This window comes from Carassius auratus, unplaced genomic scaffold, assembly GCF_003368295.1.
Source record: "Carassius auratus strain Wakin unplaced genomic scaffold, ASM336829v1 scaf_tig00217337, whole genome shotgun sequence".
Lineage (NCBI taxonomy): Eukaryota > Metazoa > Chordata > Actinopteri > Cypriniformes > Cyprinidae > Carassius > Carassius auratus.
In genome coordinates this window covers 138,209-155,186 of record NW_020529014.1, presented here as the reverse complement: position 1 = coordinate 155,186, position 16,978 = coordinate 138,209, and the positions used below count along the sequence as shown (strand labels likewise).

Genomic DNA, 16,978 nt, shown 5'->3' with positions numbered 1-16,978 from the left:
AGGATCAAGACAATGCAATTATTTTTTAAGTCAATTAAAAGTCCAGAAAAATTGTTTTTAGAAAGTAAAACAGAGTGTTCTCAAAACCTTTCTCTAAATGAAACTGAATTCTGTATAAAAGCTCATAAAAACAACAAATCCCCTGGAAATGATAGGCTTACACCAGAATTGTATTAATTATTGATATAGTAATTTATTAAATTGAGACTCTTTAATACTATTTCTGGATCTTAGAAAAGCTTTTGATACGGTAAGCAATCATTTTATATTTGATTCATTTAAATTATTTGGTTTTCTGAAAAAATTCATCAAAAGTGAAAGAATTGTAAAGATTAATTGGTGTAAAACTGAGTATTTCAATATTGTCCCGTATCATTTAATTCAAAAACTTGAGGGATTACATTTTTTGTATATAACTGGCAGACTTCCCATTGCTTTTGGCCAGTTATCACAAACAAGCATAATTTTACTGGTCACTTTTGTACAAACACAATTTTTCTCCTAGCAGGTGTTTTATATTGAACAATGCAATATCACTCATAATAACAAGTCATTGCATGTGAAGCATTGAGTTCAGCTTAACCTTTATGACAAGGGCTTTAATAACAGTTTATGTCAGAAACTCCCTTAATGTCATATTCCAATCCTCCATGTAGATCAAAATGGATAAACCTCCGTATAAATTGGCACAGCATCTGGATGTTACCATATAAATATGTAATTTCTAATAAAGTAAAATAAGTACTTTACAAAATTATTCACAAATGTTATCCTGTAAATGCAGTTGTTAGCAGATATATTCATAGTGTTTGTGATAAGTGTGCCTTTTGTAATGTATCTGTTGAAGATACTGAACATTTATTTTTCTATTGCCCTTTTCTATTTCATTTTGGGTTGGCTTTAAAGTAAAAATAAAAAAGCCATTCATTTAGAACCTCAATATATTTTACTTTGTTATCAAAACACCTCTTTTCACCATTTATATGATTAATATGTTAATTAATAATTAACTTGGCAAAGTTGTATATTCATAAGTTAAAAGTAATTCAAAAGAAACCATCATCTATTACATTATGTAACACTGATCTTAAAATATGTTTTGAATCTCTTTCTAATATGAGATCACAAAATAAGGAGCTTACAAAAACCATACAATTTCTAAAGCTTTTCTAACTTTTTTTATTTTATTTTATTTTTGGTTTTATTTAAATTTAGCCTATATGTTTGCATTCATTTTGCATTTTTGTTGTCCTATTGTTCTGTTTTGCATGTTTTGAGATGTGATGGAGCTGAATATATATATATATATATATATACAATTCAAAAAGAAAACAGCTAGTTTGAGTCTATCCAAGTAGTGGATCCGACAACAGCGCCTCCTGCAGGTTGTTAAAATGTACAACTGACGTAAACTATGCATTGAGTATCAAAAGAAAACATTTCTAAACGAAGGAAACTTTTCCACTCAGATGTCATCTACCGTATATAAACTTTTTTCTTTATCAACCCCCTCAAGCGTGTTCGTCCCTTCACTAATCACCAACACCAATCCATAATCAATCATATCAAACATCGCATCCATCACGTGGTTTGTGTCAACTCCAGCCTCACGCCTGTTCTTTGAAGATGAACAGTCGCGTGATACACACTGGGTGCTCGGTGTCAACACTGAACTCAATATGCAGAACCTCGGATTAATATTTCTGTTCCTATTATTTGTAAACGGTAAGCTGTTATATTGATTTAATTAATTGTTCATATTGAAACGATACAGAGGTTTAGTTCTGTTCGATTTACGTGTTTTTAGGAAGTTTGGTGCCTTCCGGGTCTTAAGCCCCAAATTTGAGCTTATTACTTATTCATATATATATATATATATATAGATATATAGATATATAGATAGATAGATATGTGTGTGTGTGGGTGTGTGTAATATTGTTTGTATACCTTACAAAATCTTAAATGTTCCTACACCTGTTATTTTTTTGCTTTCTCCCACATTAATCTATATTCAATAAACCATGTGATAACTTGATAACCTGAAATATCAAAAGTATTCAGACTCCTATGCTATGAAACTTGAAATGGAGGCACACGCCATTTCCAACATCTTTGAGATTTATCTAAACTTTATTTGGGGTAAAAATGTCATCTGTATTGTTCAGGTCAGGGGTGCACGGTTTAGATTTCAAACTTATTAAACACATCTGATCCAGCTAATCGAGTGATTTTAGCTCATTTGAAATCTGCATGGTATGTGTGCTGGAACTAAAGTTAACTCCAAGAACTGAGGTCGACACCTGTGGTTTAAGTTATGGGAAGGCTTCTGCTTTATATCACATGTGACTTTTATTGTAAACGACTGCTTCTGTGTTCTGCAGCGGTGTCTGGTGTTGAGACAGAAGTTGTGGAGGCGGTGCCTGTGATTTTGGGAGATTCTGTCACTCTACAGTCAGAAGTGACACAAATACAGAGCCATGACGTGATTGAGTGGAGGTTTGAAGGATATCTCATTGCTAGAGTCGACAGTGACTCCAATGAGACAGTACAGGCTGAAGTTACTGAGAAACTCCGAGACAAACTGCAGCTGGACCATCAGACCGGAGATCTCAAGATCAGAAACATCAGAAGCGCAGACTGTGGACTCTATGAACTTGATATCAACAGCCCCAGAGGGTCATCCAAAAAATCCTTCAGTATCAGTGGTGAGTGTGTCAGATGTTCAGGTGGAGTTTCAGACTCGAGGTGAATGTGTTTGCTGACCGTCAGAAACATCTCTGTTCATTAGGTGTGGCGTCGGATGACACGAAGGTTGTGTTGGTGATGGAGAGAGACTCTGTCATTCTACCTTCGGGTCTATCTAAAATACAGAGAGAAGATCAGATAACCTGGAAGTTTAAAGACACACTCATAGCTAAAATAAATGAAACCGCTGGAATCTTCTCTACATATGATGATGTTTTTGATGGGAGATTCAGATACAGACTGCATCTGACCAATCAGACTGGATCGCTCATCGTTACTAACGTCAAACCCAACATCTCTGGACTTTATGAAATCAACATCAGCAAGAGCAGCAGCAGATACACCACGCACAAGACGTTCAATGTGACTTCCAAGGGTGAGTCGCTTCATAGTGAAATGCATTAACATACTTGTTTATCTGAAAAACAATGCTACAATCAGTTGTTCTCTTTTGAAAACTCCGGGCATTAATGTCCGTCTCTGTTTTGGTTTGTGAAATCCGCCCTCTGCCAGTTTATCCAATTGTATTTTGGCACCCCTGGTTGCCAGTTGGTGGAAAACACAGCGTATTTCATTTAATTCATCGTCAAGTGCGCCCGTTCTTGTTAATAGGCCTGTCACGATAACAAATTTAGCTGGATGATAAATTGTCCAAGAAATTATCGCGATAAACGATAATGTTGTCGTTCTAAGACCAGTTTCAACTAATATAATGATAATGGCATAATAATGCAGGTACACCTTTTCAAAGATAAATAAACGTTTATTTTATTTTATGGCAGATTCAGAGCAAGAAATACCAACATGTTGACTTTGTGTGGCTTAAAATTAATACATTTTGTGTGTTATATTATGTTTATATGCCAGTTATGGATGCTCATATTGACCGTTTAACTGTTAACCGAAAGTAAACATTTTGACCGTGATGTTCACAGATCACGTCTTTTTTTTGTGCTCGAGTTTGTTATTTCAAATGTGTTATGCACGCTCATAATGGTCAAAGCGTAAGAGCTTCGTTCAACTTCAGAACACAAATTAAGATATTTTTGATGAAATCCGAAGCTTTCTGACCCTGGATAGACAGCAACGCAATTGAAACGTTGAAGACCCAGAAAGGTGGTAAGGACATGGTTAAAATAGTCCGTGTGACATCAGTGGTTCAACTGTAATTTTATGAACCTACCACTCAATTCAATTCACATTTATTTGTATAGCGCTTTTTGTGATACAAATCATTGCAAAGCAACTTTACACAAAATTATGTTTCTACAATATTTAGTAGTAGATTATCAGAATATTTTTGTGTGTAGTGAAAACAAAAGTAACGACTTTATTCAACAATTTAATCTTTTCCGTGTCAGTCTTCACTGCAGTAGCACAACAACTATTTTAATGATGTCCTTAAAGGGGGGGGGGGGGGGGGGGGGGTGAAATGCTCGTTTTCACTCAATATCCTGTTAATCTTGAGTACCTATAGAGTAGTACTGCATCCTTCATAACTCCAAAAAGTCTTTAGTTGTATTATATTTATAAGAGAAAGATAGTCTGTACCGATTTTTCCCGGAAAAACACGAGTGGCTGGTAGGGCTGTCAACTAATATTCTAAATTCGAATATGTATTCCAATAGTTTTAAAAAAACTAATTTCGAATGTGAAAATTAATATTCGAATAAAAAAAAAAATTTGGAAAAAAAGGCCCGCGGTAGTAGAGGCGTGGTTGTCTGCTTTGCGAGTGGGCGTGCTAGCGCTCCTGAGGGTTCAGGGACAGGTCACAGCCTCACAGGAGTCGCACTGTCTGACACAGCATCACTGCTGAAAGTTGACGCGTCTTCATGGAAGATGGCAGCAAGTGCAGAGCCCTACTCGACCGCAGCAGAGAAAATGAGGTAAAATTGTTGACCCGCGAGATAAAGTTGTATGCAAGCTATTTAAGATAGCATAGCATACCATTTAATTTCGACCACTAGCAACATGAGGTCACATCTCAGAAATGTGAACCCAAATGAGCATGGCATAATGTGTGGAACTCCAGCTAAACAGTCATGTCTTGACACTTAACGTTACTTTACATCGCCCGCCACAAGCTCTTTGTCTGCAACACGACAAAAGGCCATAACGGATAAAATAATTTTGTTCATTTGTAAGGACATGAGACCGATCAGTTTCGCGGATGGGGCAGGCTTCGGGGAGTTCTGTCAAGCAATGGATCGTAGGTTTGATTATTTATCATTTCATGTCAAGGAAAAGTTCCATGTTTACCACAGCACAGCTCGCTCGGAGCATTCAATGTCAGTTCTATATGCTGTAAAACTTCAATTAATATTAATAATATTTGTTTCAGTCACTGAATGAAGCCTGCTATATTTGGGACAACAGTCGCGATCTTAAATTGCTTGCACAAAAATGTGTTTGTTCATTTAAACCGTTATGCGCAGAGAACGTGAGGGTGAGAGAGCGTGAGGTCTGCAGTCTTGGCCATTAGTTGATTTCCTTGTTTTTGTGTAGGTAATACGTTGTCAAATATGTTTAAACTTAAATAGACTATCTATACAAATAGTTATATCTCTTTGTATTATTTTGGCCTGTTACTGACGTAATGCGCGTCATTGACAACATGCGCAACCAGATGTTCGAATAGTTCGAATATTCATGTATTTTTTAGAGGGAATATTAGAACGTCATTTTTGAGCAATTTTGACAGCCCTAGTGGCTGGAGGCGTGACGTGTGGGCGGAGCTAAAGAATCACGAGCGCGAGTAGGCTTTTGCGTTGAGAGCGTAGTTAACAACACAGAGATATTTGAAGCAGTTTTACTCACCGCCTGCGGTTCCAACACACGATCTTGACCCTTTTTCGTTGGGACTGCATTATCCTTAAGAAATAAACTATGTGCAAATCCGGCGTCAAACTGGGCCTTGTTTGTAAAACAAGCATCTTCGAAATGCAGGGAACAAACAAAAACACTTGCACAACTCCGTCGATGCTCTGTAAAAATAAACTCCATCCACTGGTCCCTTAAAGGCAGGGTAGGTAAAACATGTATAAAAAACTTTTTTTCCAAATGTGTTTAAACTTTATTTATATATCAATACATAATTAAAATGTAAGTACTCTGAAAAAGAAAGTATACAAATCGAGTGTCTGTAGACCTCTCACGACTGTTTTAAAGACAGCTCATTATTTCCATTCACACCACCCCCTCCCTTCTGGGCGCCTTCCAAAGCCACGCCCCCAAAACACATGAACGCGCGACTCCGACCACTGAGCTGGAAGACGCATTATTTACCTGAGACGAGCGGAGAGGAAGGAGCACAGTGCATGTAGTGAAATCATGTCAGAATCACATGTAATAAAAATAACTTTATAATTATGAAGATAAACAAACAAGATGTATTTTAGTACTCACTATCAAGCTAGCATATTGATATTGGTGAAGTTTAAAATATATATTTTTTGATTTGCTAACGAGCTAGTTATCTATAAGGCAAAGCTAAAAACAGGTTGCATGATACACGTTTTTCCATTACCATCATTTACACTGTGATGAAGATGAATTTCGTGTAAGATTCATAACATATACGTTGTTCTGCATGTAAGAGTTTCCATGATGAAAGCATTGTTGACTCTGATGAGGACTACACTCCAGAGACAAGTACCGCATCGTCAGCTCGAGGACAGGTCCGGGGTCGAGGGCGAAGCAGAGGAGGTCGTGCCAGAGGCCGTGCAACTAGGGTCCGAGGAAGTAGAGGCCGAGGACGGGGTGGTCGAAGTGCAGGGCAAGGAGCACTTGAGTTCCCTCAGTTCTCGCCATCGCTGGAAAGGCACGCCGATATTAACTCGCGTTTTATTTCTTTGTTTATCCAAAGACTTTTTGTTCATTGCCTTTTCTTGTACTGTTACTGTCTTCCTTTTTTTTGCCTGGTTTGCCTTCACTAACTGCATAGGCCGGTACAGTGAATTTTGCTTGCTGTTTCTCTGCCATTGTTTTGGTATTCCTAGGATCCGTGCCTCTTGAATTCCTCAAATCAAACGTGCGTACGCAAGTGGGCAGGTCATGTGTGGCAAAAGGGTGGTTGCCATGGTTGCGAGAGAGTGACAGTCGCCTAAGCCAATCCTATGTTTCGTGCCGAAAGGAAATAATGAGCTGTGTTTAATACAGATTAAACGGTCTAGAGCCACTCGATTTTTATACTCTTTTTATCAGAGTACTTACATTTTAATTATGCATTGATATAAATAGAAAGTTTAAACAAATTTGGAAGAAAGTTGTTTATAAATTTCTTACCTACCCTGCCTTTAATGCTGTTTCTCTTTTGGTAATCTGTGCAGGGTTGTCTTGCCCTGGCAACCAAAAACACACTCCTTTTGTGACAATTCGGTCTCTCGCTCTGATCAGTGAATGTCTGTGCTCTCAGTGCTCTGCTATACGGGAGCGCGCGCTCTTCCGGGAGAAGTGCCCTTAGAACCCATACAAGGAAATTCCGCTCCATCTAACGCCACATAGACCCATACTTGAAAAAAACTTTCTGAAATTTGTGACAAACTGGAAAGAGTATTTTTGGAACAAAAATACTCCTTCAAACGTACAACTTAATTTTTGAAACTTTGTCCATGTTTAGCATGGGAATCCAACTCTTTAACAGTGTAAAAAACTCAGTATGCTTGAAATAGCATTTCACCCCCCCCCCCTTTAACCAGCTTTCTGGGCCTTGAACGTGTCAGTAGTGTTGCTGTCTACGCAGGGTCAGAGAGCTCTCGGATTTCATTATATTTTCAATATATTTATTTGTTTTCCTAAGACTAACAAAGGTCTTGCAGGTTTGGAATGACATGAATGGGAGTAGTTAAAGATAGAATTTTCATTTTTATTTGAACTATCCCTTTAAAATTAAGAAGAGTGCATGTCCTTTTTTTACATGTGCTGCAGAGTCGAGTCGTGTCGGTTTAGGATTAGATTTGGTTCCTGGGGAATGCATTAATTGCTCCTCTGTGTTTTAATGTTGAGACAGAAGGAGAAAGCAGGCAGTCTGTGACGGAGGGAAATTCTGTCACGCTACTATCTGGTGTTTCTGAAATACACAGCGATGACGTGATCGCATGGAGGTCTGAGCATGGAGACTCTATCATAGCAAAAATCGATAGAGGGAAGGTCTTCAATACGCTGGACGGAGCTGATGGGAGATACAGCGGCACACTGGAACTGGACAGTAAGACCGGATCTCTGACCATCAGGCACATCAGAACTGAACACGCTGGACTTTATCACCTGGATATCACCGGCCAGCGGCGCACAATATTCAAGAGATTCTTTATTTCTGTCTGTTGTGAGTATTTGAAGCATTTTAATGTAGACTAATAAGTGCTGAGTGAACTTAATACTACTGTATTATAAAACTGACAAAACAAAACAGAAATGTGCAAATGTCACTGATGATTGGTTCATCTTTTTTTCTCTTTACAGCACAGAATTGGTTTCGATATGTTATGGTGGTAATTGTTGTTGCTGTTTTGCTGTTGGTCGTGATTGGAGCTATTGCTGTGATTCGTTGTCGTCAAACACAAAATGGCAAGTATTACAAAAAGCTGATGTATTAAGCAGATCATTTGAGATTTACTGTGTAGCAGAGACTTTGAAGAAGAAAAAATGTGATGTGAAAGCATTTTAAATGTGTTTAATTGGGCTCAGTGCCATTAGGGGGAATCCAGTATCAGGTAAGATGCTGTTACACTGTTATGTGCAACCGAATACAATTGTGTTTTTGAGGAATTTAACTTTCTTTTGGGGCTTTGTGACACTACTGTCCAAACTGGAGTTCAGATTATAAACTTGGACATTTTAAAGAAACCCTATAAAGAACTTCCTCAAATGCTGACTTTTTGGAGAAGTGATAGCAGTCTGGTCAACACCGTCTTATTTAATGTTAGTTTTAGACACATTTTCAGACTGTGTATTTCAACATGTCTAGAAGACCTAGTGTTCTTGATTAAATCTGAGATGTTTCTCTTGTTTTTTTTGTGTTTCAGTTAACAGCTCTGTAATATGAGAGCATTGTTTTGATCGTGTGCAATCCCACTGGAGGAGGAAACGAAATCCAGCTAAAAATATGCACCAAGCTCAACCAGCTGTAGTACCATGACCTTTTCAAAAGGAATAATTTAATGTTGTTTTGATGTCCAATATTGATCAATATTCAAGCCCTAATGCTGTGTGTTTCTATTAGTTTGTCTGACAAGAGAATATTTCTGTGCTGCACAGTTTCCACACACATTTATATATAGTATTGAATAGAACATGGTGAACATAAATGAAAACTGAAAGCAATCTGTCATTTTGTGCTCTTAAAAATCTCTAAAATACTTTAAGCTTTTTTTCGCAACCAAGTAAAAAAGTGCCTTAAAATCAAGCAGATTTTTTTAGGGAAATCTTTGTATGTTGTAAATTGGAATCTATGTTTTTACTCTTAACTGCTGTAAACTGTGAATTTGTTTGCCGTTAAATGTTTTTTGAGTTAATTATCTCAAATAACGGAGTACTGAGCTTTTGCTGAATGATTTAAAAGTTTGACCTTTAATATTTTAGGCTTCTTTGAAAATAATGATCTGAAGATTCATAATATAAAGCTGTCTAGGTGACTTATGTTATCTCTTCCATATTTGTTGGGAATTTGTTGTATTCTCTCAGTTCATTTGTTGCTCATTTCATCGGTCACTGTCAAATCTTATTTTATTATGCCGTGTCTTGTCTTTACAAGTAAATTAGAAATATGGGAAAGTCTCCATTTCAGGGTATGCCTTTTGTTTCAATTCCTGGTTTGTATTCCTAGTACAGTATAATATGCCTATTGCTTGTATGTATTGATCATGGTATCAATCAGTCACATGGGCAGACTGTGTGTGATGTAATAAATACAGTAAATAAATATATACACAGACATTATATAGATTGTTACTACGGTAAAACTGGTATCAACCACTGCTATAAATATAAAGAAAAAAACTTACTCTTAAGATATTATTATCATAAATAATGTTTTATATTATATAATGTAATATACAACATTATTTTAAATGTTTTCATAGTGAGAACAAACTATTTAAAGTGACATGGTGGACGGGTGAAACTATGGTAAAACGCGTTGTGGTTTAACAATACATAATTATTTCTGGTAAAGTAAATATTTAAATATTTAAAAAAAAATACTTTTTTATTTAGCGTAGGCCTTTGTTTTGCCTCAGCAGATGAGTAGCAGCAGCAAATAACACATTATAGACATAATTTACACGGAAATGTGACCGATCCGTCTAGTGGTCAAATGATAATAGTTCACATTTTGAGGTTTATATCTGTAGCTCTTGTAGAAAGGTAGTAGTAGCCTAGATAAAATAATAACACTTGCATGATGCAGTGTAAGTTATGTTGAACTAATAGAACATTTGAGATGGAAATTTAGAAGGTTATTATAATAGAGGCGCATTAAGTGAAGACGTGCATATTTGTTGTATCAAACAAGTGGCAAGTTTGAATAGATTTCACTGGCAGTCTAGTGTACGATTATAAACGGATAGGGACGCATCAGACGTTTACCAAAAGTTTCTATTTTCATGAACTGTGACTCATTTGATCCACTAGTTTGTAGATAAAAAAAAAATAATATTTTTATTGAACCACTCGTAGGGTGCCGCCTTGTTCGCGTGACGTCATACGCACAACGTCGACGTCATATGGACTTCCGCGTCAGTTTTAAATCTTGGACCTGAGCCACCACAATAATACCACACATTTGAGGGTGAGCTATTTTGACAAGTTAAAAAAAAAGAAAAACTCGTTGGGACACAGACTCAATACGACATTCAGCTGTTTTGTTTCCTGAGAAATGGATCGTTTTCATCATTTTTCGCGATTCATGAAAACCAGGTGCAGACCATCATCATCATCATCATCATCATTACAACTTTGTATCAAGTTTCCCTTAAGGTAAAAATCTTTTTCTAACTTACATGACTCATCTTCAACATTTTGTGCTTGGATTTTGAAATTGTCTTGCTAAAACCGGTATAAAGTTGGTTCGACGTTTGTCAGGGATTCAGCCTCTGAAATATTCAGTTCAGTAGCGTAACGTTAGCTCTTTAACGATTTAGCATAATATCAAGAAATACGGTGTTTCAGTTGTTTTCAAATGTAGAAGGGATCACACGTGTTTTATTTGTTTTAATCTGCTTTAAAGGCAATAGCGGCTCCTGAATGTAAGTTTAGGCGAGATTCTGGGTCGTAGCACTATAGGATAACGTTATATGAAAAACATTTTGAAAGCTTTATATTCTAATCTCTGAACACATGGTGACAACATTTGGGCAGATATGTCCTTGTGTTATCCAGTGGGTGGCGCGCTAATGTTGATTTGGAAGCTCGAAGTAATGTTACACGCATTAAATGCTGTATAATAATTGTTTTATTGAACCTTAAACCACATAAACACATTTCATTAGATTAGATTAGATTCATCTCTGTCATTGCACATGTAAATGCAGTTAGTATTAAACCAGAAGTGCAATAGGCACTAATTACAGAATATACAAGGTCTACTATGTATTACAAATGTACAATAAATAATACAGATAAGGCAGTATTATGGACATCATTTACAGATTTTAAATACTATCAGCATGACATACAGATGTAAAAGTGTATGCACACTATAGGCAGGATTATGAACGTATGAACATCATTTACACTAGTGCAATGGACAGTAAAGGGCATAGAAAATATTTCATTGTGCAAATGTATTACTCTAATTCTGGATGAACAGACAGTAGTGCAAGTAATAAGTTTACTGTTTTTAGCTTTTTGCAAATAAATAAATAAATCAGTCAGATGTAGTGATGAAGAGGGGGAGGAGTCTGTGTGTGTGGTGTGGGGGGTGTTGAGGGGTACATGTGGGTTCCCAGGAACTTGAAGCTGGAGACAGGTTCAACAACCATCCCGTTAATGTAGATGGGGTCATTCATGCTTCCTTTCTTCTTCCTGAAGTCCACAATGCCGATGTTAAGGAGGACCAAATATTACACCAAATAGACAAAATAATGTTCTTTTTAGCAACATCACATGACCCCTTTAAACTCACGTGTGAAAGGGTTAAAGGGACATACACAAAAATGGCACATTTTGGCTCATACCCCAAAAATGTAAAGAGCAATTTTAACAAGCTATATATATATATTATTTATTTTATTTTTTAAAATCTGTTTGGTATTTTGAGCTAAACTTCACATATAAACTCTGGGGGTATCAGAGACTTATTTTACATCTGGTAAAAAGGGGTATTATAGGCCCCCTTTGAGATATTGTAACTGATATACCTTAAAATGTAATATTGTAGGGTAGGGACCATCTGAAAAAAGCAAAGAGCAAAAAGCACAATTATTTCATTTAAATGCTTGTGAAATGCATATAAATAAATCTTATTACTGGTTCATAAAAGAACATTTAAATTTTGGTAAAAAAATAAATCAAATGCGATTTTCATGCACATCTCATCAGTAAAGGCGCTCCTGTAATTAGTAGTTTATCTAGGTTGCCAGGTTTTTACAACAAAGCCTGCCCAGTTGCTTCTCAAAACTAGTCCAAAACTAGCCCAATCGCGTTTCCAGAGTCAGTGACACTAAAGGTCAGTGTTGCCAAGTCTGCGATGGTTTTTCATGTCCTGGCTAGTTTTGAAAAGCAATTGGGCAGGTTTTGTTTTGAAAACCTGTCAACCCTGATCTGAATGCAGATGCTGGATATATACTGCTAATCTCAGGAGCGCCTTTGCTGACGAGATGCGCATGAAAATCTTATTTTATTTGATTTTTTTTTTTTTTTGCACAGCCCTATTGGGCAGTTTACCACTCCCTAGAGGAAGACATTGCACTTGTTTTGAACAAGTTTGACATTCAGAAGTTTAAATACATTTAGAATGCATACAGGAGGATATGTAAACACTATTATTTAAATTTGAATTTAACACATTCATTTTTAATTTATAACTAGGTGTCTTTTTACTGGTTCATACACTAACATTTAAATGTTGTAAAAACTAACATTTAAAACACAGCACATGGTATTTAAATATAATATACGTCAATCAATGTAAAGTAAGTATGCTCTTCTATTTTAACTTCAAAGAATGTGTGTTGTTACTGGTATCATCATTTTGATAGTTGTTTTAGCCACAGAACTATAAAAGAACACATAATATTCAAACAAAATAATATTCACATAATATTGAAACAAAAATGGATTAGTATACATATAAATTAAAAAATTAAACTTCTATCTCAGCTTAAAAGTCTGTGTCCTGTTACACACTTCTCAAATAACATTTTGCAGTATTGTCAGAAGAGATACAGAATTCCCGCTATTGATTTTTCAAGTTTCACTTGCAAAACTTTCAAAAGAGTCTTAAGTATTACTGACCCCTAGAGAAATATAGTGCAGTTGTTTTGAGTTTTACATTCAAACTTTTAAATTAATTTAAAATAAACACCAACTTCTATTTCTTTGCTGTTTTGGGAAGGAGTACTTCCTAGCCATCTGGGGGCGCTGTTGAAGCCCAGGCTTTGGCTTAAGAAGGGGGTTGAGACTGCACTTTTGGCAGGCTGCTCTGTGGACTCTGTATTGGGGCGGCTTGAAACAGTTTTAAAGCTGGGGTGCTTGGGGAGGAAATGACGCAGCACCTGCAATGTCTTTTGTGCTTTCATGAAGGGTTCTGTGAACCTGACCATGGCAGGTCCAAAGAATTCCTTTGTAGAGAACGAGGAGTCGAAGAAAGCCATTTTTTGGTGTCCCTGATCTTCCATCAGGTTTAGACACAGGTAGTGTTCCAGCAACACCAAGCTGGCCATGGCCTTTCTGAATGCCTGCATCATCACCTTGGTAGCACGTAGGGCCAGATCCGTTTCCGCACACAGCTCCATCAATGCACTTGGATCTTGGCCAGAGAAGTTTGGCCTGAAATACATGTAGCACAGAAATCATGTGCAGGGCTAAACCAGCCTACAGGCTCCTGCATAAGCCCTAAGAAGAGGAGTTCACACACTGCAAGTACGGACCTGCTCTTGATCGGTGGCCAAAGTAACAGTGTTCTGAGATGCATGCTTTAAGTGACGTGACATTCAGCCAAGTATGGTGACCCATACTCAGAATTTATGCTCTACATTGAACCCATCCGAAGTGCACACACACCGTGAACATCCAGAGCAGTGTTCATCATTTATGCTGCGGCGCCCAGGGAGCAGTTGTGGGTTCGGTGCCTTGCTCAAGGGCACCTCAGTCGTGGTATTGATGGCCCGAGACTCGAACCCACAACCCTAGGGTGAGGAGTCAAACTCTCTAACCACTAGGCCACAACTTTCCCACTGCACATGCACATTGCGTCCTTTTAAATAATGTAGATTGATTTAGCAACACGGTTAGCATTCCTTGACAGTTTTTCGGAAATTGTGTAGTCTACACAGTATTTTTATTTGGCTATTTAGAATCAGAACCAGAAATGCTGATTTGTGAATGCCCTAATCAGTCTAATCAGTCAGCCCGTACCAAAAACACACCTGAACCAACTCTTTAGGGTCTTCAGGAACACTTGATAATGATGCAAACAGGTGTGTTCAAGCTGAAATTTATAGAAAGGTGGATCTTTGCGAACAAGTCACTCTGGTTTAGAACATCAAGTGATTAAATTTATGTCACGATATATTTCTTAATTTCGGAAAAAACAATAACATTTTCAAATATTGTTATTTAAAATAACTGTTTTCTATTTGAAAATATTTAAAATATATAATTTATTCCTGTGATTTCAAAGTTGAGTTTTAGCATCATTACTCCAGTCACATGATCCTCCAGAAATCATTCTAATATTCTGATTTACTGCTCAAAAATGTGTACATGTTGAAAACAGCCGAGTACTATTTTTCAGGTTTCTTTGATGAAAAGTAAGTTCAGAAGAACAGCATTTATTTGAAATAGAAATCATTTTGTAACATTATAAATGTCTTTATTATAATTTTGCTACATCCTTCGCGATACATATTGATATTGCATTATTGTCCAGTCCTAACTGCACTCAAAGCTGTTCCAAAGGTAAAGTCTTATTTTTTAACCCAAGATGGCGCTGTATGCTGCAGTATGCAAACTAAATGCTAAATCAATAAATAAATAAAACAAAACCATGTAACCCCACAAAGCAGTCGACATTACCCCAGCGAGTTAAGAAAGTGGATAACTGCTAAAGTGCAGAAGCTACTATGGCAATGGCCTTTCCGAAACACTGTTTACTGCTAGCATGCAGCCATTTAGCTATGACTAGCAAAGCTGCCTTCTCAGATTATGTGGCAGCAACAGACTTCCACATGCACTGCACCAAGTGCACAGAAATGCTTAAGGGACTTTTGGCTCCTTATTTTCTGAAGATGATAACATCAGATGAGGGAGATGAGAAGTTTAGTCTGCTTTTAGATGTGTCGAATGATGTCAGTGTGGTGTATCTAAGGTGGTGATGTGGTATTTTAGTGCTAAAAAAAAAGAACTTGTGTCAACATATTTTGGGGTGCTTGAACTGAATGCAGGTGAGTTCAAATCGATAACAAAGGCAATAGTTGAGTTTCTCAAAGTGTAACCTTAAAAAAGAGAATCTTCAGGGTATTGGCTCTCATAATGCCTCAGTGTTATTACTGGGGTGCAAGATGAAATACCAAGATATTTCTTGGTAAAGCTATTATGTGTAAAGCAGAAGTCAAACTGTGAATGTCATGTCTAAAAACACTGTTAAACCCCACACTATTGACGCATCAACATAGACACGCACAAACTGACACTAACCACAGATGTCCAGTTATAAACTCATACAGATGCTGCTTGTGTATCTAGCAGATCAAACCACATCTCTGTGCAGATGGAAAAATATCAGACCACAGCAGCTCTTATTTTTAATTTGCAACCGAGCTGCTAGAGCCTCAAACTGGCAGGGGTCTCTAAAAGTAGTAGAACAAAAGGATTTCTTTGCAGAACAGAAAATGCAGTACTGATTTTTTTTTTCTTCATATCTTTAGTTTTCAAATGATAAAACAGCATTTTTATTTCGGCAGAAAATCTCTAGGAGAACTTAAAGCTTCTCATTTGTTGACAAAACATTCATATCTGATTCTTGTTACAAATGTGGGAAGATGGATGTAAATGATCAGCAAATTAAAGTCATAACACTTTCAGAGATTACATTGTTTTACCATAGATATTGTATACTGTATATGACATTTACTGTGAATCAAGCAGCTCTTGAGACACTGAAATCAACTAATCACTATTCTGACTTTTTTTTCTCAGAATTTCTTGATATAAACAATTGCAAGTTAGAAAGTCTGATTGTGATATATATAATGTCACAATTGCAAGATAAAAAGTAGCAATTCTGTCCTTTTTTACTCAGAATTGTGTGATTAAAAAGTCGCAATTACATTTTTTAAAATTATTAATTCAGTGTCAGAAACGGGTTTCCATTTTAAAAACTAGTGCAAAACTGAAAATAAAAAGTATTTCAGAATTAATTGTATATTCTGCTGCTGTATGTGGTATTTTTTACCAATCGCAAAATAACTAATAAACCCACTCAGATAAGAAAGTTTAGGAGACAGTTTGAAAATGTATTATCTTCTAATGGTGACACCAGCATACAACACATCCTTCTCTTTTTCATCTTTCTTTTAAAGAAAAAACACACATCACACAGGTATAATAATAAAGTCTTCTAAATTCTAATGTGTCAAATAAACCTTAAAGACTGACTGAGATTTTCTTCGGCACTGATTTCAGAAGGAAATGTATATACTACTGCTAAACTAATATGACGTTTGAGAAAATGCAATTAATCTGCTTTATATCAGTGGTTCTCAAAGACATTGGAGTTAGTTGGATTTAAAAAAAAAAGATGCAACTTTCAAATGTACTTGTTTGCAGCATTGCGGTAAAGTGAAGCTGTATATTTTTTTATGTTTTGTAATGTATTGTATGTTGAGTTTTGCTTTTACAAAATGGATTTTACAGATCCTTCACTGTTTCATAATTACTTAAATATATATTTCAGCACAAATCAACTACTGACAGAAACCTCTGAACAGTATGAAATGGAAAATAAGATTACCCAAGATCCCATTTAATTGGGGTTTAGAATGAACAAGTGTCCATTATTTCACATGTAAGAGGC

General features: G+C 36.5%; 1 protein-coding gene across 1 annotated transcript; it reads left to right on the top strand.

Moving 5' to 3' along the window:
• The first annotated feature begins 2,477 nt into the window (after nt 1-2,477).
• LOC113100735 (uncharacterized) lies at nt 2,478-8,466 on the top strand. Its single transcript, XM_026265325.1, has 5 exons — nt 2,478-2,482; nt 2,521-2,705; nt 2,789-3,121; nt 7,754-8,068; nt 8,206-8,466. Exons 1-5 carry the CDS (start codon nt 2,478-2,480, stop codon nt 8,337-8,339), a joined length of 972 nt encoding a protein of 323 aa, XP_026121110.1. The 3' UTR covers nt 8,340-8,466.
• The last annotated feature ends 8,512 nt before the right edge of the window (nt 8,467-16,978 follow it).